We start from the raw sequence: 21,922 nt of genomic DNA on the forward strand, positions 1-21,922 counted from the left end.
ACGCCAGCACCGCGCGTGCGCCTGAGCGCACGCAGGCGCAGCCTCGCTCCTCCCCATCACCTCGCACTCCCACCCCACCTCCGGGAAGTCGGCCCGTCCCGCCCCCGCGAGCAAACAAGAGACGCGATTGGGCATCCTAGCTGTCCATCAGATCGGTGTCTCTTCGCCTCAATACCATTGGCAGCCGAGGAAAAGGCCGTCGTCCGCCTAGTGCTTTGAGACTCAGCGCCACCGCGGAAGCCGCCATTGGCGGAGGCCGGGGACCGCGACGGCTCACTTCCGGCGCGGGGCTCCGCGGTTCCTCCCCTCCCCCGCCGTCGCCCTCAGCCTTCCCACCCCCCGCCCTTCCACCATGGCCGCCTCTGTGTGGTGTAGGGAGAAGCTGGTCCTCGGTGCCCTCCCATAGCGCTCACTGCCTCCCCCTCCCCCCCGGGGCCGGACCCTAAGGAACCTCGCAGCCCAAGCCTTGAGGCACCAACCAGGAAGGTGTCCTAGCCCGTACTTCGGGGCAGGACTCCTCTTTCGCCCACCTCCTGAGCAGAAACTTAAGGTTTTCCCGACTTCGCTGAGGGTCAGAGCCAGAAGGGGCCCCCCCCGCTTCCCCGGGGCCGGAGGCCGCTGCTGCCCGGCCCACAGGGGCGCAGACCCTTCCCCAGCGTGTTCAGGAGCTGGCGGCTTCTCCTCGGCGCTGCCGCTCGGGGGCAGGACCGGAGGCCGTCCGCCTTCGCCGCCGCCACCGGCGCGGCCTCGCGGGGAGCGGGGAGGAGCGCAGCGGCCGGGGCCCTTTCCCTCCCCGCCCCCACTAGCCCCTCGCCCCCTGTCCCTGGCACCCCAGAGCTCCCCATTTCCAGGCCTTCCCACCGGCCCACTCCCCGGCCCTTTCCCGTCTCCCGGCCGCAGCCATGGAGTTACAGAAGGGAAAGGGGGCAGCAGCAGCAGCTGCTTCGGGAGCAGCGGGAGGTGGAGGAGGAGCGGGAGCAGGAGCCCCAGGAGGGGGGAGGCTGCTACTTTCCACCAGTTTGGATGCCAAGGATGAGTTAGAGGAGGTAGGTGTGGGGGGTGGGGAAGGGAGTTAAGAAACTGGGTTGAGGAGGGATGCTGGAGCGGATACGGGGGTGGGGGGGGGGAGGCCTTCACGTTTTTTCTAAGGCAGCACAAACACTGCTCCAGACTTCCTGCTCCTGGAGGAAGAAGTGTGGGCCAACTTCCTGGACAGGTTGTCATAGCAACAGCAGCCACGCGCGTGAACATGGGTGGGGGTGTCGATGAGGAAGGGGTGCAGCATCCAGGTCGGCCGGATTCATTTTCACATTCTTTTCCACACACAGGCCACAGCTATCCTTAATGTTTCAGATGTAGGTCATCTATTGAGTTGAGAAGTAATGTATTTGTGTGTGTGTGTGTGTGTGTGTGTGTTTGGGGCGGACAGGATCTCGCAGCAGACCTTGGACCCCGGTTACAGTCTTGACCCCATGTGGACACAGTCAACTGCCAGTGGTGTCACCTGGGTGTTTAGAATGATTGCAGTCTTACCGAAAGTGAGTGGTGTTTAGTTAGAATCAACTACATCAGTGGGTGAGGGCGTGAGTGGGCCCTCAGGGACTGTCCTTCAGAACACAAAAGGGGGCACAAACACAGAGATGCTGAGAAAGAGGGTGCAGCGAGGCCATGAAAATGGACCTGAGCGGGGATTTCAGACTAGGAGGTCGCCGACCCTCCCCTCGCCCTGTCCCTGACAACCCAGAGTTGATCATGTGTCTGTCTTCACTGCCACACACCGAGAGACCCACTTAGGAATATGTGACCCAGAGCCGGGTCGGGACTGTTGAACTGTTCTAAGACCTAAGACATTCAACTCAGTGGTTGTGCAGGGGCAGGGTGAGTAAGTTCACTGGCCATTTCCCTGTTTCTAACTTTGTCACTGCCCTCATCAGATATTAGAGCGTGGGCAGGCAGATAGGTGGAATTCATCATTTAGGTTGGAAAAAAATGTTGGCTCAGTCAGAAGATGGTGGAACATACGAAAAACAAACTTAGTGGATTAAGAGGTGGCTGGGTAGCAATTTTGCAGAGTATCTGTCAGCAGATGTCTACTGGCAGACTGGCTTCCCATCCTGCGTCTCCCCCATAATTCTGTGTGCTTTCAGATGCATCAGTTTGTTTTCTGCTGTTGTTTTTATCAGCTAAGGTGGATATAATTAGGGACATACACAGCGCTTCTAAAAATAAGGTATTCTCAAAACAAGTAAAAATGACTTGAGGATTGCCTGGCAGTTTCAATTACCCACTTTTTTGGAAATGGCCACGGTCATTGTCAAAGTTCTCATTGAGCCCTGTGTTCTAGTACTGGAGCTCTGGAACTGTAGAAAGAAAGCAGCTGACTGCCTTTGATCCCTCTACCAGTTTGCGTGGAGGGGAAGAGACCCCAAAGGTTGGATTTCCCACCCTGATGGCCCGAAGGGTCATCCTGCCGCTGCTCTAATTTGTGCCACAGAGCAGTACAGCAACCTGTTCCTCTGAGCAGTGACGTGTTTGCTAGTAAACGAAGTGATAGGGCAGGAGGGGACCACAAAAGAGAGGAAGCATTTATTTTCTTGCTTTTTTGGACTGTCTGAGCGTGAACTTTCAACTGTTTCCAGGGAGAAGGGCGAGAGAGGGTCTCTTTTTTTCTCTGCTATCCTTGGTGTTGAGTTTTCCCAGCATGTCTTGGGCTCTCCCTTCCCTTCTTTGCCCTTTTGTCCTTTGCATTTGAATTTTCCAGCAAGCCTTGCCATTCTGTTTTTAATCCTACGTGTGTTTCCCTTTAGACCAGAGTGTCTCTAAGGGCAGGACTCACTGGCTTCCTCCGCCGTGTCTCCCCACAGAGCTCTGCACACAGAAGTTATCAACTCCTGACGTTGACTGACTGATCTCGGCTTGTTCTGGCTTGGTTATTTTCCAACGCAGGCCTATCTATTGCCCAGGAGCTCAGAGCTAGTTTTCTGAGCTTCCTGTGCGCTGAGTGTAATAGGAAGGTAGGATGAGGGAGACCCAAGGTCTGCCTTCCAGAGCTTACTATGGAAAGACTCAGTTAACACACCCACTGGAAGGTTAAAAGAACAAAAGCTGGTCAGGGTAGTGATGAGACTGGGGAACCTGGAGTTGGCATGGTGAGAAAAGGCCCTTTAGGCGTCTGGAGTACGAAGCACGGGTGGGGGACCGTGAGTTCTACCCAAGGGACCGTGTTGTCGCCTTTCTTCTCCTTGGCCCTGTTCCTCTCTTTGAAGAGGGACGTCTTGTCCATCCCCATCCCCATGTGAGGAATGAGATAAAAATAGTGCCCGATTGGAGGCGTTTAGGACACGTAGCTCTTAGTCTCACGAGTCTTCACAGCTCTTGGTCGTCCCTCTGCCGAGAAGGACCTGGTCCACTGGGGAGTCAGCTGAAGGCGGGAGCTGTGGCCCCAACAAGCCAGCACTTGCTCTTAAGCTGTGGACAGGCCTCAGGGTTGCCTGTGGTTGGAGGGATGCCCCTCCCAGCTTTTCTCCAGGGAGGAATTCCTACCTTGTCGGGGCCAGATCTCTAGGGAATGTGCTTTGCGTCATCTCTAACTTCCCCCCCCCTTAAAGCCTCATTTCATGCACAGGTGTCTCTAACTTGTAGAATGCTTGGAACGCAGTGTGTTCAGTAACTTTGCTAACGTGGATCCTTGGGATTTTGCAGGTTGGATCGTATCTTTTTCTGAAATGGAGGAATTTAGTCCTTCAAGGCCATCACTGACTTCCCGTAAGAGGGGAGTATTTCACACACACTTTTTACCAGACTGTGTATTCACCTGGCTGAGGGAGGGGGAACTGAGAGGTGAGCGGGCGCCCTCTGACATCAGCCCCCCAGCTTCAGGGACGTGTATTTGTATATATACTGGCAAACTGGAGGGCCACCTCCCCCTCCGCTGCTACTCCACCTGCTGCTGCTGTCATGGAAACCATGGCCAGGTCTCTTAGTACTAGAAAAATTAATTCAGAAGCTCCTGGAGATGGTAAATATTTACTCAGCTCCCAAGGTGCTGTGTGGAGGGCTTACTCGGAGCACGGCCATTCCACGCAGCTGTCAGCAACTACACACACGATTCCAGCTTTACTAAGAGCCCCGAGACTCGGGGGCGAGGGGTACTGCTCCTTGATTGTGGGGATCTGGCCCTCTTTGAGGGGGTGCAGTCCTTCTGTCAACCCAAATGACTTGTAATTGGTTCTCCCATCCCCGTTTGGAAAAGCCGTTCCTGTAGTGGGGGAGAGCACGTCTTCTGTACTCCTGCTGCCTGGGAAGGACTGGCCCTCGTGCTTCTTTCCCCACTGCTTTCATCCACGCGTCCAACTTCTGGCCTCTCCCACTTCCCACCTCCTTAGCTGGGCCTCCCTGTTCCAGGAGGCCACTTCTTGACTGGGCAGTGACCCATAGAATTGCCTCAGTCCGGGGTCTGTTACGTCACAGCTGAGACTCAGCCAGCCGGCAGGGAGAGCTGTGTAGCTGGCTCTGCACGAGGATCGGGGTGCAGGCGGTGGTCAGGCCTCCTTCCCTCTCCTCTCCCCTTTCCTCTCCTAGAAGGCAAGAGTTTACAGGGGGGAGGGGGGAGGGGGAGCTCTTTGGCCGGTCAGTGACCTGCGCCCGGCAGGAGCAGGGCTGTTTTCAGGAGTGTGGAGGCTGTGGGGTGCTCTGGTCCTTACAGATGAGCTGTGCCCTTGCTGAGCCTCCTCACCAAGCGAATCGGTTCTGATCCCACGGAGGCCGTGTGTTCCGTCTTTCACGGAGGTTACCTCCTGTCATCCTCAGAGCAAGCTCCTGATACAGGCTTTATCTCTGTGTGCACATGACAAAACCCGAGTTTGGAGAGGCTGGGAAACTCCCCAGGGTTAGCCCAAGGCCGGCAAGTGGGGGGGCGGTTTCTGTTGTCAGTTTGCTCACTGGCTGGCTGCTGTTTGCCTGGTGCATCGGTTGGCAGGTTCCTTCCTTCGAGGAGGAAGCCCCGTCTGGAACTCAGGGATGCTGTACTGCTGCTTCTCGCCCGTCTCCCTCCGCTCTGAAACTGCTTGTTAGCCCAGGCAGGGCGAGGAGGGCGCCCCAGAACTGCCAGCACAAACAGTGCGGCCCTGGTGGCTGCAGGCACTGATGCCCCATCATTGGTCGATATCGTGGGTGCTGAGGGCTGAAGTTTAAGAAGAGAAAATGCAACCTGGGGGTTTCCTCCCTCCCCTTATCGTACAGGAGTGAGCCTGGGTAATGATGGACCTCGGCGCTGTGGGCGGGGTGGGCTGAGAGTCACAGCCCAGCTTTCCTGTGACCCACCTCACAGCTCCTGTTCACAAGTACGCAGGTGGCAGGTGCCGGTGAAGGAGGCCAGGCAGCTGGTCTGACCTAATTGGAGGCGTAGTCAGACCTGCTGCCGGGTGTTGAAGTTGTGATACCGCCAAACCCCAGTGGCTTCGGGCCTGCTTTAGGTTGAGGTGTGGCTGTGGCAGCGCCTTGCCTTCAGCCTCTCTGCCCCGTGTCACCCTGCACTCTTCGCCAGGGGTGAGGGTCCCAGGAGAAATGTGGCTGCCTCGTCCCAGGGTCTCGCTTCCATCATCCTATTTGTCCTCCGAGGGCTGTAGTAGAACCAGGTCTCAGCAAGATTTTGTGGGATGACCTGGAGGGTCGGGGGAAGCAAACCGCTGCCCTGTTTGGCCCTGTTTGGCCAGTAGCTACGTTGTGGGAAGTGATTTTCCTTGAAAGGTTTTTGGGTTTATTCTCAAGATAAAAGACTCAGGAAGTAGTTTAGGTGGTGATCACAGAGAGGCCCACTGACTTAATATGAGATGCATTTTGTCAGCATCTTGTCAGTATTTAGCATAAGTACGGCTTTGGCACGGGGACCGGGGACCAGTGACGCGTGTCTACCGGATGTGGAGCACAGGCCGTGTGAGAGCTGCCTGTGCAGCCGGAGTGGCTGCTGGACGGGCTGGAATGCAGCTGCCCCCTTACCCTGTGTGACGAGACACTGCTGGCACTTTTTGCTTTGGCCTTTTGTTCTCCATTGGTCCTTTTCTTTCCTCACACTCCAGTTTCCTTAAGTTTGTTTTTATCTTCTTTGAGGAGACATTTCAAACATTAAAAAGTAGAGAGAATAGTAGAACTGCTGTGTAAGCATCACTCTGCTTCAGTGCTTATCGGCAGGTGGCAATCTGTGTTCTCCCCCAGTCTGGACTGTGTCGAAGCCCATCCAAGATACATCGTTTCATCTGTAGGCACTTCATATATGTGCCTGAGAGAGGAGGACTTTTCTGTAACAGCCACGAGACCACACCTCGAAATAGTAACAATAATTCCTCAATGTAATATTCAGTGCTCGAATTTCTCTTGATTGTCTCGTAAGTTCTTTTTATAATTGGTTTGTTGAAATCAGTAATCAGACAAGGACCACCCGTTGCGTTCGGTTGATACATCTGTTTAATTTTTTAATAACTTTTAAAAATAATTTGAAGCTTAGAGACAAATGATAACGTATAGAGCTCTCATGTGTTCTTCACCCAGAGTCACCAGTAACTCACATTTGCTTTGTCGGCGTCTTTCTCTGTGTACAATATTATCTTTGCCTTTTGGGAGTAAATCGCAGCCGCAATGTCACTTGAGATTTACATACTTTAGTGTGGATTTCCTAAGAACAAGGGTCTTCTGTTACTAACCACTGTGCTACTATCAAGGTTAAACGTTTTAACAGTGGTATGTTACTATTGTCTGATTTGTAGCACATACTCCAGTGTTAGCGGTTATCCCAAAAATGTCTATCACAGTCCTAGTCTGTGTACTGTCTCTTTCATTCTTTAATCTGAAACAGCTCTTAGTCCAGTTTTGTCTTTCATGACCTTAAACACTTTGACAGGCCAGTTATTTTGTAGAATATCTTCCAGTTTGGATTGTCTGAAATTTCTTCATGATGCGACTGAGACGCATTTTTGTCAAGAAAACCGTAGAAGCGGTGTTACAGCCTTCTCAGTGCCGCCCATTGGAGGCGTGTAGTGTCAGGTGTCAGTTTGTCTCATTCTTGGGGACATTAGCTTTGGTCATTTGGTTCAGGTGGTGTCCTCCAGGATTTCCTGCGGTTCTGTTTTCCCTTTGTAATTAATAAGTGTTTTGAACCTATGTACATACCTTCTTGCTTGTGTAAGTTTTACTTCTGGTTTTAGCATCCATTGATGATATTTGCCTGCATTCTTTACCACCCCTGTCATTCCTTCTGCATTTATTAGTTGACATGCCACTGTAAGGAGGGGCCTTCCTTTCTCTGTTTATTACGTAGGTATTTATCTTTTAATATGTGGGCTTCTCCCTCCCTGCTTTTTTTCATTGCAATTTATGTATCAAAGAAACCAAGCCACCTGTCGTGTTTTCCACCTTCTGGGTTTTGCTGATTATGTCCCTGAACTGACTTATTAACTGGGAGCTAGATCTAGAGATATGATGAGGTTGGAATTTTTGAAAACTTCTTTGGGGCCAGAAGTACTTCGTAGGTAGTGGCGTGAGATACTGTTTTTTTTTGTTTTTTTTTTACTTTGTGGAACTTCTTTTCTAACTTTACTGGTGTGACATACTCTTAATTTTTTTCCCCCTTTCGCAGAGGTTGGAAAGATGTATGAGCATTGTGACATCGATGACTACTGGGGTCTCAGAGAGAGAGGCCAATGACGCCCTTAATGCCTATGTGAGTATGAGGCTCCCCCGTCCCACGGCTGCTTCTCTGAAAGCTCTGAGACATGACCTGCTGGATGGAGACTGCAGTGGCTAGGCGTGAGGGGACTGAGGTCAGCGTCTGCGCTCCCTGAGCCAGGCCTCTGGGCCCCTGTCTCCCCCTGTGGGGTCCATCTCTTGGAGCCTGAGACGTCTTGAAATAACAACTTCACAAAGTAACTCACAGTTCTCTAGTGACTTTAGTGACTTTTTTCTTTGCCAATCCTCCCATATTTTACATTTCCTAATCAGTCTGTGAGGTTGAAAGGAATTGAAAGAGTGCGTGTAAAGGACTTAGAATAATAGTACGTGATGAATGTCTGGTAAGTGTTACCTACTTACCAGTAGTCAGCTATTCTTGTTGTGTCTTCACCTTACCAGTGGCAGCGGTTCAGTGGTTTGCCCACGGTCTTGGCCGTGGGTGTGCGTGGTTCTCCATGACTGACTCTTTGCAGCTCCCTCTCTGCCGAGGGCTGTTATAGTCTAGTCAAGGGGTGGAGGAGGATTTTTCTTCCATTTTAAACACTTACACTTGTCTGCCCTTGGCCTGCATCCAGCCTTGGAGAAACCAATACGGGTCCGTCCTGCCTTCCTCCTTGCCCCTGAAACATGTCCCATCCCTGTTAAGAGAAGGAAGTTATCAGATTTTGGAGTTGATGATTCTCCTTTGCAGGTTAGGCAGGAGGCCCATGTTTTCTGGGGGAAACTGCCCTCAAGAGCTTTGCTCCTATGAGTGACAACTCGTTTTTTTTCCTTCCCTGTGTCCCAGGTGTGCAAAGGTCCCCCCCAACACGAGGAAGTCTGCCTGGGCCTCTTCACCCTGGTCCTCACTGAACCTGCCCAAGCGCAGAAGGTAAGACGCGCTGCTGGGGACCCCCGGCCTTGTCAGTATGAGCTGGGACTACGTGGTGCCTCGTACCTGGCCCTGTGACCAGAGCTGGGCCGCCTGGTCCTCTCAGGGTGGTTACCGCTCCCTGTCTACGCAGTGAGCAGTCACTCTGACTGAATTCCTTTCTCTCTCTCTGGATTCTGGTGCTAAAGGGCAAGAGAAGGCAGTTGCCAGTGTAAAAAAACACTGAAAGAGTTTCACATTTTAGATGTATGCGTCCAGGCTAAAAGAGTTGGGATTTAATCCAGAGAACGGAACAACTGTGACCAAGTCCGATGGTGGTTCGTATCCAGAGGAGTTTGCAGGGCCCATTCCTGGCAGGGCAAGAGAAGGCAGGCTTAGCACAGCTGCAGATAGGATGCAAGCGAGCGAGCGGAGCGTTCACTAAGGCTGCAGGGACAGTGCAGTGACGAGGGGACACTGGAGGACCCGGATCAGAGCCCCCGAGGAGAGCGGTGTGAAAGCGCGTGTGGGGCGCTCCACAGACAGAGTCTCCTTCACGTGGAATATTTTCAGTGGTGTCCTTCCTTGAGGTGAGGGACGAGCTCTCTGGATTCTGTTCTTTCTGTAATAACGTAGCAAAATTCTGCCTTTGGCGCCTCCACATTTCCCCTTCCCAGCCATTCTGTGCCCTTTGAGTCTTGGCGTGGTGGTTTAGAAGCGTGTGGTCTCTGGCATTAGCGGTGCGGCACTAAGAGAGAAGAACTCGGAGTGGGGGTTCCATATTCTCTCTGGCCCTTCCCTGGGCAACGGGGTGCGGAAGGGGACACGTGGGCTCTGTGCCCAGCGTTGTGTTAGGCTCTGTCCAGACAGGCTGTCATTTGATCCTCCCACAAAGCCGTATGAGACGGGTGGCTCTGCCCCTCTCCCCACGTGCTCCCCGTTTACCTGTCAGGTGACTGGCGGTCAGAGACGTTGCCATTTGTACAAGGAATACCAAAGAAGACGCATTCTCAGGACAAGCACAGGACACCCAGGGCCCCCTGGCAGAGCTGCTTGACGTGACCTCAGGGCAAGCACTTGCAGGCGTCGCAAGCTGATGTGTCTGTCCTCCTCTGATGCCAGCTGGTGTGGGGGGCGCAGGCGATGGGGGCAGCCAGTAGTCACCAGTCCTTGGTTTCACAGGCCACTTCTGGGCTGGGACCTCGTTTGTTGAATTGGCATTTCAATTTTATGCTGAATTTACCAGCAGGATCCTCGAAGGCAAACGACGACCTCCAGTTTGGTGGTGGTAAACAGGGATGCGAGCCAGTCCAGCCCGTTTTAAAGAAATTGTTGACCAAGATGGGGGTGTAGAGGTGGGGGGTTGAGGTTTAATTTTCTCTAGGGTGACTTTTTATAAATGCAGTTAACACCTCATTTAGTCATGTCACTGCGAGGTGGCCTTGCCCGCTGGTGTTTTGGTTCAGGTGGCATTGGAATCAGCTGGGGTAAAGCCCAGTGGGGCCGGGGTGTGGGCTGTTCTGGCCTGGCAGTGAGAGGCCTCAGGGCTCTGCCCTGGGCGTGCCGATGACGTCCCGTACGTGGCCATCCAGTCACGCCAAGGCGCCGGAGCCCCTCGCCTCCTTCTTGTCCCATAACAGCCTCATCATGGCGGCCCGAGGCCTCACCTGGGGTCTCGTTGCTGTTGACGGCTGCACCAGGGTTATGTTCACCTGCTACAGGTTTCCAAGTAAACCCCCCACCTGGGAGCCTCCTGGGGGTCAAGCTCCCAGGTCAGGCCTTCAGACGAAGGGGGTGGAGGTGGGGAAATAGGAGACACAGTTTTAGGCGAGTGAGGAAGTGTCCGTGACTGAGTGAGAGACCGTCAGCCAGGTCAGGATGGTGGGGTCTGCGCGCTGATCCTTTTCCCCCAAAGGGTGGTGGTGTCACAAAATACCTGTGTCCTGCAGGAGTTTAGGTGGCGCTGCTGATGAGGATGGGTCCTAATCATTGTTTTAGGCGGCAGCTGAAACAAGGGGCGTGCTTCTAAGGGTTTCTCTGGGGTTACTTCTGTCTCTAGCACTGACACCTCAGGATGGATGGAGATTTGTTTGTTCCTGCTTCTTCACGGGGGGGGGGGGGGGGCGATGCCGAGGGTGCTCGCAGAAACTGAGTCTGGAACACATGAGAAGTGTGCTCAGGACTGGCAGGCAGGCTCAGCGGGACTCCTGTGGGTGGGACGAGGCTGGATTGGGCAAGAGAACCCAGCAGGAGACAGGTCCGGTATTGGCCGAGAGTGACTTTTGTTCCATTTGTACCTTCTTGACTTGGCATGTGTCCTCTTGGCAAGTCCTACCAATGTTTATATTCTTTGAGCTTATTTATTTCCTGTTTGATGTCTGAGTAGCTGGGAGCAGGCCTGGCCGGGGGCCTGTGGTGAGCAGGGAGGCTAAGCTGGAGGCCGTAGCTTCCACGCAGGCTCTCGCAGTCCGCACACAGAGGGAAGGGCCTGACATTCTCGCCAAGGTCTCCATCCAGGGCTTCAGGACCCAGGCCCTGGCCCTTCTTGATCCTTCTCGACCCAGTACTTCCCTCCGCAGCAGCTCCAGAAAGGAGGCGGGGGTGTGGGGGCCTAGGCTGGAGCCCCTCCTCCCCAGGCGGTCGCTGTCAGAACAGGTGTGCTGGCTCAGTCCATCCTGCCACCCTACTTTCTGTGGGGACTCTGCTTCTTTTCTCTGTTCCCCACTGAGTTTCTTTCCCCGTCTGTGTACCTTCCGAGCCGGTCAGCAAACTGGCACAGGTTGGTGAGACCACTGGCAACGTAAGGAATATGATAGCCCTAGTACCCAGCTGCCACGTGTTACCAGCAGTTGTGGTTGACAGGGTCCCAGCTGGAGGAGGACATCGGGCGGACGCGGACGGTATCTGCTGCCCTCACCTGACCCTGTGTCTCCGAGAGATGCGTCCTGCTTCCGGGTCCTGGTTCTCTTCTGCCTTTCTGGATTGCTGCTTTGTTTGAACAGACGGGGCTCTCCTCTGATCCGTGGTGTCTCTCTTGGGCGCGACATAAGATTTTCCTTCTGCCTCTCCCTCCCTCATGTCCCTGCCATTCTGTGTCACGCCTCTGCAGGAGCTCCCAACACTCTGGGTTCCCTTATCTCTTCCTTGTTTCCCTGCTTACACTTTTGACCTCCCAGCCCTCCCCCCATGGAGTCAGACGGTAATGAACTTCTCCTTAGCATCTGAAAGGTTTGTGACACCTGGGAGATTCTCAAGTGTGGGTATTTTCATCAGATTAATGAGTTTGACTCAAGGACAATAGATGCTAGAGGAAGTGACAGGAGCTAATCTGCTCGTAGCCCCTTGTCACGCCAAGGCCAGGCAGCAGCTGGTCTTGAGGACAACTTCTCTTCTGAGCACTTAGATGAAAGAGGTTAGAAATGTAGCGCGCTCAAGGCCACCGGAAACCTGCATCCGTCCTTTGGGTTGTTTGTAACCGTGGTGCAGGGAGGTTAAGAGCACGGGATCCAGACCTGGGCCGCCTGGGCTTGAATCCTGGGTCTTCCTCTCATCTCCTGTGTGGCCTGCGTCGAATTATGTGACCCTCTCTGTGCCCGTTTCCTCATCTGTAAAAATAGAGAATAAATAGTAGCTCTTTCAAAGAGTTGTCACATGATTCAAATGTGACAATGCGTACAGTACGAAGTGCCCACACGATGCCAGTGCGTTTAGCCTTTGCACTTGCTGTTCTGGTTGGTGCCCCCCCTGTACCGGCCGTCTGAGGTCGTGGGGTGCTGCCTCCCTAGTTTTGCCCTTGGTGCCGAGACCCTGACAGCACAGAGCACAGCAGGCTAAGGAGGTTGCTAATGAGGCCCCTAAGGTGCTCTCCAGGAGGCTGGTCTCTGGGGGGAGGGGAAGCAAGAACCCGCAGGGAATTGGCCTGCCTCCCTCACCTCCTCCAGGGGTGGGGATGCTTAAGGACCCCTCCTTTTCCAATACTTGGCAGAAGCCAAGGGCAGCCCAGAGAAAAGAAGGAAGACATTCAGTTAAGAAAGTTCAGTGCGGTTCTGCCCTTTCTTTCCGGGGCCTCGTCTTCCCTTCCTACTCCTAGCCCTTTGCTTCATCTGGCTGGGTCAGTGCAGGTTTCAACACTTCTTTGGGGGCCTTTCCAGCCTGTTCAACCAAGCCCGTTCTACGGTGACCTTTTACTAGCAGATGAAAAGCAGATGGCCGGCCTCCACCCGGTTCTGCTCAGCTTGTGGCATCACTGTGGTACTTCCTACGAAGGGAGATGGGGGGCAGGGCGCCTTTCTTACTTAGCAGGCTTTTCTGCCTATTAGAGGAGCTCGGCCCCTCCCGCCATGTCACTGCGCAAGGGGTAGGTTTGGGGCGGAGGAGCCCCGTGGAAGGACAGCCTCCAGAGTGGCAAGTTGGGACTCACCAGAGCCCACCTTCCACTCACAAAGCTCTGTCCTCACAGTGTTACCGGGACTTGGCTCTGGTGAGTCGCGACGGCATGAATCTCGTCCTGAATAAAATCAACCAGGTCCTCATGGAGAAGTACTTGAAGTTGCAGGATACCTGCCGTACCCAGGTAAGGCCAGAGCAGAGAGAGCAGCTCAGAGGTGTGGCAGAGGGCGGAGCCTCTCCTGGGGACCCGGATGGAAGGACCGGGGCTGACAGAGCTCTCCCTGCCTTTGTGCACCTGGGCTGTGATGTGATTGGATTAGCCCCGTTCTCGGGTTCCAAGGCACTTTTCTTCATCTGTCTTTTCCTCTCTCCTTCAGTTGGTGTGGTTGGTACGGGAACTAGTGAAGAGTGGGGTTCTGGGAGCCGATGGTGTTTGCATGACATTCATGAAGCAGATTGCCGGTGAGTTTGATGACAAGAGCTCAGAGAAGAAAGAGGAGCCCAGAGACCAAATCCAGGCCATGGGCCTGACTGGGTGCCCGAGGGACTCCCTTCCTGGGTCACGTAGACTCTGCTCCGTATGCAGGCGCCTCCTGGCCACTTACGTTGCAGATAGAACTTGGAAAATCACTGGGGGCCTTTTGAAGCAGTGGGCCCTGCCTCATTCTCCTTCCTGCCAGACTCGGGGCCTGACGTACAATAGTTGGCCTGTGTTCGCCAGGCCTCACTGTGGGTGGGGTTTCATGGTGTATTGGATCAGGAAGGGTCTGGAAAGAATGGGGAGAGAAGTGAGGGCAAATAATTAGTTCTCATCACATTACGCTCTCAGAAACCCAGACATGTTCCCTGCCTCCACCCCCGTTTCTGAGCTCTTGCTCTCTAATAACTATGACATCTGATTAGGGCCAGTTTGAGGGACGAACCATGTCAGAGAACAGACCCTGACATTTAGGTTTTATTATCTTCTTGGCATTGGTGGCGTCTGTTGGAGCCACGGCGAATCCCAGAGGCCTGGCCCTGCCGCCTCGCCTACGCACCAGATCGCATGCGTGTGTTTGAAAATGTCCCTGTCTCTCTGTCTCCCCTTGCCCACTGGTTCTTTGTTTCCTCTGTTTTATATAACGCTGATACGCCTGTTTTGATGCGTATAAACCTTAATGTATGTGATGTGTGACTATGTGAACATGGAATTTTTAAATTAGGACCTGGGGCAAGACACAGCCTTGCCCTGGCTACTTTTATCCACTCTGCTGGCATTTGCTTCCCTGTTTGGCACTGCCAGTCCCCACTTCCCATCCTAAGGCTTTGGGCTGGCGCTGCTGCATGTTAATCCTGCCCCAGGAAGTGCCCTAGCTAGCACCGTAGACTGATGCCTGGAAACAAGAAACCCTCGGCCTGTCATGAGCCTGACACAGGATTTGAGACGTGCAGAGGCTGCAGTGCAGCTGTAACCAGACAACTGCGTCTCTCAGGCCTGTGCGGAAAGCATCCTTTCTGTCCAGCTGTGGGCTTTTCATGTCTCCTTCACAGACATTCTCTTTCGAGGGGCGCAGTAGTCCCACTCCCAACCCCAGTCTGTGGAAAAGTTGCAGCTTTGGTTTCTGGAAAAATCCAGAACCTTCCTTTCTCTTCTCTCTGGAGGCCAAGGGGGAAACTTGAACGCCTGGCAGAACAATGGGCAGTTTTTCCAGCACTCAGAACCTCAGTGATGGGACACCAGTTAGGATTGACCAGCGGGACGGGTGCAGAAATGGATTGGATGATTGGAGTTGCTAATTAGTCTTTCTGATTCTCTGTTTTCTCCCCCTTTGACCAGGCGGGGATGTTACAGCAAAGAATATTTGGCTGGCGGAGAGTGTTCTGGATATCCTGACGGAGCAGAGGTAGAGCGCCCTGTGGAAGGCGGGTGAGGGTGGGAAACGGGTGAAACGGGTGTGTGAGGACGTTCGGTGGCCCCAAACACCTTAGGTGGAGACGCGGAGGCGGATGAGGGAGACGAGGGGAGGAGTGAGTGCCTAGTGTGGCCCCAGGGATGAAGGAGTGGGAACGAAGGTCTTCCTGAAATATCTCAGAGCCCAGGAAAAACGCGTTTCATCTGATAAGGGTTTATTTTTGATCCAGACCTCCTTGGAATGTTTGTCTTTGGGGGGAGCGAGGGGAGCATGAGCTCAGCAGAGTGGGGCCAGCCAAGTGCCCAGGCCTGGCAGGTACCCCTTTTCTCCCTTCCAAGACTTTCCATCCGTCCCCTACTCCCCTTTTGTCGAAGTGGCCCGGGGGGCAGTGGGAGTGAGGAGGTAATGGATTTCTGCTCGAGTTTGCACGTGGGGCTTGGAGGCTCCAGTGGGGGAGAGGGGGGCATAAGGGGCCCTGTTGGGTTTTCTTGCTGATTTAGCCCCTTCCCCATCAGAGGACCAGAAAGTTGATGAGAGCTGAACTTGGGTGGGGGTAAGGCCTTCCTCCTGGTCTCGTGGCCTCAGACTTCCAGATGCGTGGTTTCAGAGTCCAGCCCTGCGGGGGGACCCCATAGTGGTCAAAGGATCGAGATGCTAATAGCAACCAGTCTCCTGCGCTTCCGCAGAATGGCCCCCCTCCTTAGTCACACTCGAGGAAGAGGAGGCTGTGCTCTGTGCTCTGCCCCAGCTTGAGAGCTGTGCCAGGTGTGCTGTGCAGTGCCACCTAGTGCCCTGGGCATGGACGTCCGCGGCAGCTGGGGACATGTCTTCCGTTGCTCAGCACGAGAGCCTCGCCATTTCTTGCCAGGCCTCTGCTTCTCTGAGGTCGCTGTGCCTTTCTGGCGTCCTGGCTCAGAGGGTCTCCCTTTCCTGTTTCTCTTCATTATCCCACCCCAGGAGTCAGATATGCTCGTCATCTCTGCTAGCAATCATCCTCAAAAGTGACTGTTCTCACTTTGTTCCTGCTGTCGGATACTTGTCCCATACCTTAAAGCTGAATCTCCCTCCCTTAGGCAGTCTCTGTACGAGTGTCAGGGAACTGCCCCACCTGTTCTCCAAAACCCTCCCATCCTTGGGTGCCACTGAGTCCCTGGAAGTTGAAAACTGTCTTCTGCCACGCCCTCCGTCTCCCTCCCTCCCCAGTGTCTCTAGGGCTACGGAATTACAGGGTAGCAGGCGGGGGAGGGGGACCCTCCCCAGTGTCCCTGGCTATTGCTTTCCTTCTGTGAAAGGAAAGGGCCAAAGTCTCTTAATTAGGTGGCTTGAGCACTTTTCCGGAATCAGGATGTTGCCTGGTTGGATTAATTAAACTTTCTTCCTCTGGTTCCCTCCTTCCAGCAGCGGTGCCAAAGCCATTACAAACTATTTGTTGGGGGAGACAAGGCCCCAGTTTGGGCACTTGGTGACAGCCTTGGTGTTTCGGACTCTCCCCACTGTGTATTTCTCCCCTTGTAAAGCAGCAGGGCACACACAATTCTTTCATTGCCCCCTTTCCCCCAGGGACATCTGCAACTCCTGGGAAAATGGGCTTTGCGTCCCAAATCTTGTTCTTTTCAGATTGTGATTTAGGGCAGGTGACTCAGAGTCTGGGAGTGGAACCCGTGGCTGGAGAGAGCCCGGGGAACGTTGTGGCACGGTGGCTGCGAGTGAGAAGCATGGTGGGAGGGCCCGCGCAGTGTGTTTAAAACCGCCAGGGTACCCAGCCGTCCGCGGACCTCACTTAGGAACCGCTGACTTCGGGACACTTACACCCCCACCCCCGCTGTCTGACCGGGGAGGAAGCTCTGGTTTATTTCTGTCCCTAGTACCTGACACAGTGTGGCACCTGAGAAGCGCTCTGTCAGTGTGTGAAAGCGTGAGTCACAAACAGAGCGGTTTCAGTGGAAGCCAGGAGCTGTGTGGTAAAGAGAAAGGCTTCCGTTCCGCATTGACCTTTCCTGGGCACCTGGGGCAGGAGCAGGAAGTCGTCCCCTGCCCAGCCAGCCAATAGCCCTAGATGGCGACAGCACCCTCAGGCCCTGAGCCGGGCGCGCGGAGGGGCGCAGGGCCGACGTGCAGGTGGCTCCTCCGTCCCCGCAGGGAGTGGGTGCTGAAGAGCAGTATCCTCATCGCAATGGCCGTGTACACGTACCTCCGCCTGGTCGTGGACCACCACGGGACCGCCCAGCTGCAGTCCCTGCGGCAGAAGGAGGTGGACTTCTGCATCTCGCTGCTGCGGGAACGGGTGAGGACGAGCGTCTGGGGCTGCAGCCCAGGACGGCCCCCCGTGGACGCTCTGTGCAGCCACCTGCGCCTGTGAGGTCACGTTGGCGAGACGCAGGGGCCAGGGGCCGGTGTTTTCCATCATCCTGACAGATGGGGGCGGAAGGGTGGGGGATCAGTGTGAAACCGGCTACTCCCCAGAAATGCCGCTTGTTGCTCTGGCTACCTAGGGACTGTCCTGCTCATCTGCATGGACACTTGTCACCACAGGCACAGGCTGTCCTTGCGTGCCCAGTGTGGTCTTCCTCTGCACCTACCCACCTGGGTAATGGCCCTGGTCAGGTGACCTTATGAATGGCCCACTGCCACATCTCCCAGGGGTAAACGACCCTAGGGCTGGGCTCGTGCAGTAGACGCCAGCCACATGTGGCAATTTAAATGAAAACTAATTAAGATTAGATAGCATTTTTACATTTAGTTCCTTAGCTGACTGAGCCACATTTTCAGTGCTTATGAGCCACTTTAGCCCTTTGGGCAGCACAGATACAGATTATTTCCGTTACCACAGAATGTTCCATTGGACTGAGTGAGTTTGGGGGTAAGATGTCTGGGGCTCAGTTTGCCAGTCCTTTCCTTTTAGAATCTTAGTCTCTTCTGACCTGGCTGGAAACAGTTCTGGAGGAGAGGGCAGTAGACTAATGTGGAAAGCCCAGGGCTTCAGCGCTGTCCAGTAACTTCTGCTGTCGCCAGTCCCCAGCCTCTCTCCCCTGGACAGCTAGGAGCCAGTCCTTTGGTTCCAGAAGAAGCCGTATAATCCCTTCGCCCCTCTGTCCTCCCCTCCCTAGAACACGCTGTGCTTTGCCCTCCCTGCAGCAGGTAACAGTCCGTGCTCTCATTCCCTTTCCTGTCCGTGCCCCCTCCCCCAATCAAGTTCATGGAATGTTTGATGATTGGCCGGGACCTCGTAAGGCTACTTCAGAATGTTGCCAGGATACCAGAATTTGAGCTGCTTTGGAAAGATATCATCCATAACCCTCAGGCCTTGAGTCCTCAGTTCACAGGTAAGGAAGGGAGGCATCCTGTCCTTGAGAGGTGGGAGGTCAGTGTGTTTACTGCTCGAATCAAGAGGGCAGAGGATGCTGGGTAGGAGAGGCTTTGGCAGTCAAATATAGGAAGCCTGGGACCGGGCAGGCTCTGCCAAGGACAGCTGTACATGGGAATGGCAGATGTGCAGAACAATCCATGTGGCTCCCAGACAGCCCCTGCTTGGCAGGCTCCAGCCGTCAGTACTCCTAAGAAAAAGGGAGGCAGGGAACGGGACCTCCTCCTCCTCGCCGGCAGCTGTTTGGCTCCGGAGGTGAGCTAATGACCATTTTCCAGCAGGGGAGTGAGAGGTCAGCTCGTGAGCCTGAGTCAGCAGAGGGGCTGGAATTAGTCCCATAGAGAATGCTCCTTCTGGAAGCAGTCTTGCCTCTGGATTCCAAGGGTCCAGCTGGGTCAGAATCCCCTCTGGGGGAGGGAAGGAGGCTCAGTGTGCCTCCCCTGACAAGCTCCTTCCCACCTCCCTCTCCCCCTCCCCGGGTCCTGCTTGTGGTCTGAGCAGTAACTGTAGCTTTGCTCCCCACACCACCTCCAACACGTGTGTGTGCGCGTGTGTGTGTAGCAGCAGTCTAGGACCGGGGCAGTCAGGAAAGAAGAGGGCCAAGTTCTCCCTTACATGCTCTTAAATTCAATGTGATTGAGTTGTTTTGAGGGCCTACTGTGTGCTAGGCACGTGTGTGTTAACCCATTTAATCCCCAAGGCTTCCCTGTAAGATGGACGTTTTACTTTCCACGTCTGCAGGTAAAGAACGTGGTTCAAGGAGATTAAGTGTAATATAATACTTGGCCCAAGACCACACAGCTAGTAAGTGTCAGGCAGGACATGGACTCCAGAGCTCGGGCCTGGGCCACAGCCCCGCACTGATCCCAGGACCCAGTGAGGACCATCAGGAAGAGAGGCGAGGGTTGCCCGTATCCCCCTCACCTCCCACATGTGGCCAGCGGGAATAACCGAGTGGAGGCCCTGGCTGGCCAGCAGAAGAGAACGAACACCCGTGGGCCCCAGGAAGGAGGCGGCTGGACCAGACACATCTGCTGCTTAGCGCCCCAGCAGCACCAAGGCGCCACCTCTCTTGGTCTTAGAATTTCCTCATGAGCAAGACCACTGGCCGTCAGTACCTGGCCCAGGCCCCTGCTTTCCATTCCTCCCGGTCCTCAGGCTGCTTACTTTTCTCTTCCTTTCCACGCTTGGTCCAGGTATCCTGCAGCTTCTTCAGTCAAGAACATCCCGAAAATTCCTAGCGTGTCGTCTGACCCCAGACATGGAGACGAAGCTCCTCTTCATGACCTCCAGGGTAAGCTCGCCTGTGCAGCAGGCGGAGTCACAGGCGCAGGCCGGGCTGCTGCCTTCAGCCTGCCCACCTGTCCCCATCGAGGTCAGGGGGGCGCCCCACCCCGCTCCACCTGGCATTGGGCATGGTGCTCAGGTTGGGGGCACATACACCCGAGACTAATAGAATATTGTATGTCAGCTGCAATTGCAAGATAAAAAATTACTTTAAAAAAAGAGCAGGGGATACAGTGTTGAATAAGAGAGAGACAATTCCAGCTCTTGTGGAACATCAGTCTGTCTAAAGCAGCCATTAAACCAGTAGCTGTGTACAAATAATGTAACTGACGACTGCGAACTGTGCTAAAAGGGGCAGTGAGGGTGTCCATTCTGGGAAACCCAGTTTCTCCAGGTGAACCATGAGCTCTCAGGAAGAGCTGCCTTTTGGTTTCCAAACGTGGCTGACTGGTGTCAGAATTGCAGAGCATGTGAAAAATAGCTCTTCTTGGGTCCCCCTCTTTCAGAGAAACACACTGGCAGTTCTGTATTTTTCACAGAATTTCCAGGCAGCAGCTCTGCAGCCAGTCTGGCAGTAGGCAACCCCTGCTCCAGCCGACTTCCAGTTTCCCAGGTCGTGCAGGAGAACCATGGGACCTGCGCTGTCCCACGTGGTGGCCCCCGGCCGATTGAAATAGTTAAACTAAGTAAAATGAAAGATGCAGTACCCCGGCTGCAGGCGCTACATTTGCAGAAAGTTCTGTTGGATGGTGTTGGTCTAGATGTTTTTGGGGTTTTTTTTTACACCTTTCTGCTCTCTGTGTTGGTTGAATTTGGGCATCAGAAGAGGAAACCCAGACTGGGGTCCTTCATTCGTGCTGCCCTTTGTAACCACGTCGCGTCCGTTGTGGAGGACTTGCTGCGGGAAGGTTGGGAGAGTCCGTGGACCTCGGGCAGTGAGCCTGCTAGGTTACTTGTGTCAGAAAGCCGTCGGTCGGTGCTGAGGGGGGAGCGGGCACAGCTCTCGTTCTCCAGGAACATTCCTTGCTGTTCACAAGTAGCTCGAGAAAGGAACAGACTGTGCTCGTGCCTGGAGAGTTAGCAGAGGCGCCAGGAGTGGGCAGGGGTAAACGTCACATCAGGTCGGTGGCAAGACGGAATGCACCACCGGCACGTGGCTGCCAGCACCTTTTATAATGAAAGGATATTTGAATCAGGAAGTCTTGAGAGAGACTGAGTTACTGGCTGAATTGCGGGGAGAAGCTGAGGTCTAGTCAAGCCTCGAGTTGAATGGCGCTCATTTTGCTCTGCCCGGAGACCCCAGCCTCCCTTCCACGTTTCTTGTTCCCACGTCCACTCCCCCAGGTGCGGTTTGGTCAGCAGAAGCGGTACCAGGATTGGTTCCAGCGCCAGTACCTGTCAACCCCAGACAGCCAGTCTCTGCGCTGTGACCTCATCCGCTACATCTGTGGGGTGGTCCACCCTTCAAATGAAGTGCTGAGTTCAGACATCCTGCCCCGCTGGGCCATCATTGGTTGGCTGCTGACGACATGCACGGTGAGAGGCAGGGCCGTGGGGTCGAGGCTACTTCCCATCTGGGTTTGGGGTTGAACAGGTTCGTCTGCACTGTTACTGCCAGTCCCCAAGCCTGGGCTCCTAGGCGTCCCCGCTTCCAGAAACCACATGGGCTCTGCTCCTCAGATGTCTCACTGCCATGCCCTTGGCATCAGCTTTGGATACGTCCCTTCGTAGTGAATCAGCAGCGGGGTGGGACACTCTGCACTCTGGCATCTAGTTGCCCTCTGACCTCCTCTGGAGGCTCCCCTCCCCCTCCTGACTGGGTCCCTGGAATGTGCTGATTCAGCTGTAACAACAGGTTTTTCCTGGGGTCTCCCCTTCAGGAGTTTCCTGGGGAGCCCAGCAAGGGCTCAGACCAGTGCTGTCTCAGCTCAGGGGTGACCAGGGACCCCCAGGCCCAGGTGTGCCCCCTTATGGGACCAGGGTGTGTTCTGGATGTGCGGACCCTTGGGTTGGTGAGACCACAGGGGCCTCACACTTGTTTACAGACTTGGGTGCCCCGCACGCTGAGGGGTCCACCCTAGGTCACTCGGAACCGGATTTCGTAAATGGAGCAGTGTCCTGGCGCTGGGGCCGCCTGGGGCCGCAGGGAAGGGAGCTGGGTGATGAAGCCCGTCCTTGCGCCCTCTGTCTTCCAGTCAAACGTCGCCGCCTCGAACGCCAAGCTGGCCTTGTTTTACGACTGGCTGTTCTTTAGCCCGGAGAAGGACAGTATTATGAACATAGGTGTGTGCCCGCGCCGGCCGCGCCGTACGTCATGGGGCAGCGCCGCTGTCCCTGTCCCTGCCCCTGCCCCCTTGACCTCGAAGGAAAGTTGCTTTGATGAGGCCCAGCGATCCTGCACCCTCTCCTCCGCGTGGG

At 54.7% G+C, this 21,922-nt stretch overlaps 1 protein-coding gene across 1 annotated transcript in view; it reads left to right on the forward strand.

Moving 5' to 3' along the window:
* The first annotated feature begins 182 nt into the window (after positions 1-182).
* Positions 183-21,922, forward strand: part of INTS3 (integrator complex subunit 3) — a 32,861-nt gene continuing 11,121 nt past the window's right edge. The window contains exons 1-11 of the mRNA XM_019713280.2: positions 183-1,046; positions 7,631-7,714; positions 8,510-8,593; positions 13,032-13,145; positions 13,339-13,423; positions 14,778-14,844; positions 16,993-17,137; positions 18,047-18,176; positions 19,414-19,511; positions 20,849-21,040; positions 21,700-21,787. Of these exons, the coding sequence (XP_019568839.2) occupies positions 903-1,046; positions 7,631-7,714; positions 8,510-8,593; positions 13,032-13,145; positions 13,339-13,423; positions 14,778-14,844; positions 16,993-17,137; positions 18,047-18,176; positions 19,414-19,511; positions 20,849-21,040; positions 21,700-21,787 (1,231 nt within the window). The 5' untranslated portion in view covers positions 183-902. The remainder of the gene's footprint in view (positions 1,047-7,630; positions 7,715-8,509; positions 8,594-13,031; positions 13,146-13,338; positions 13,424-14,777; positions 14,845-16,992; positions 17,138-18,046; positions 18,177-19,413; positions 19,512-20,848; positions 21,041-21,699; positions 21,788-21,922) is intronic.

The sequence above is a fragment of the Rhinolophus sinicus genome, linkage group LG14 (genome assembly GCF_036562045.2).
Source record: "Rhinolophus sinicus isolate RSC01 linkage group LG14, ASM3656204v1, whole genome shotgun sequence".
Taxonomy (NCBI): Eukaryota; Metazoa; Chordata; class Mammalia; order Chiroptera; family Rhinolophidae; genus Rhinolophus; species Rhinolophus sinicus.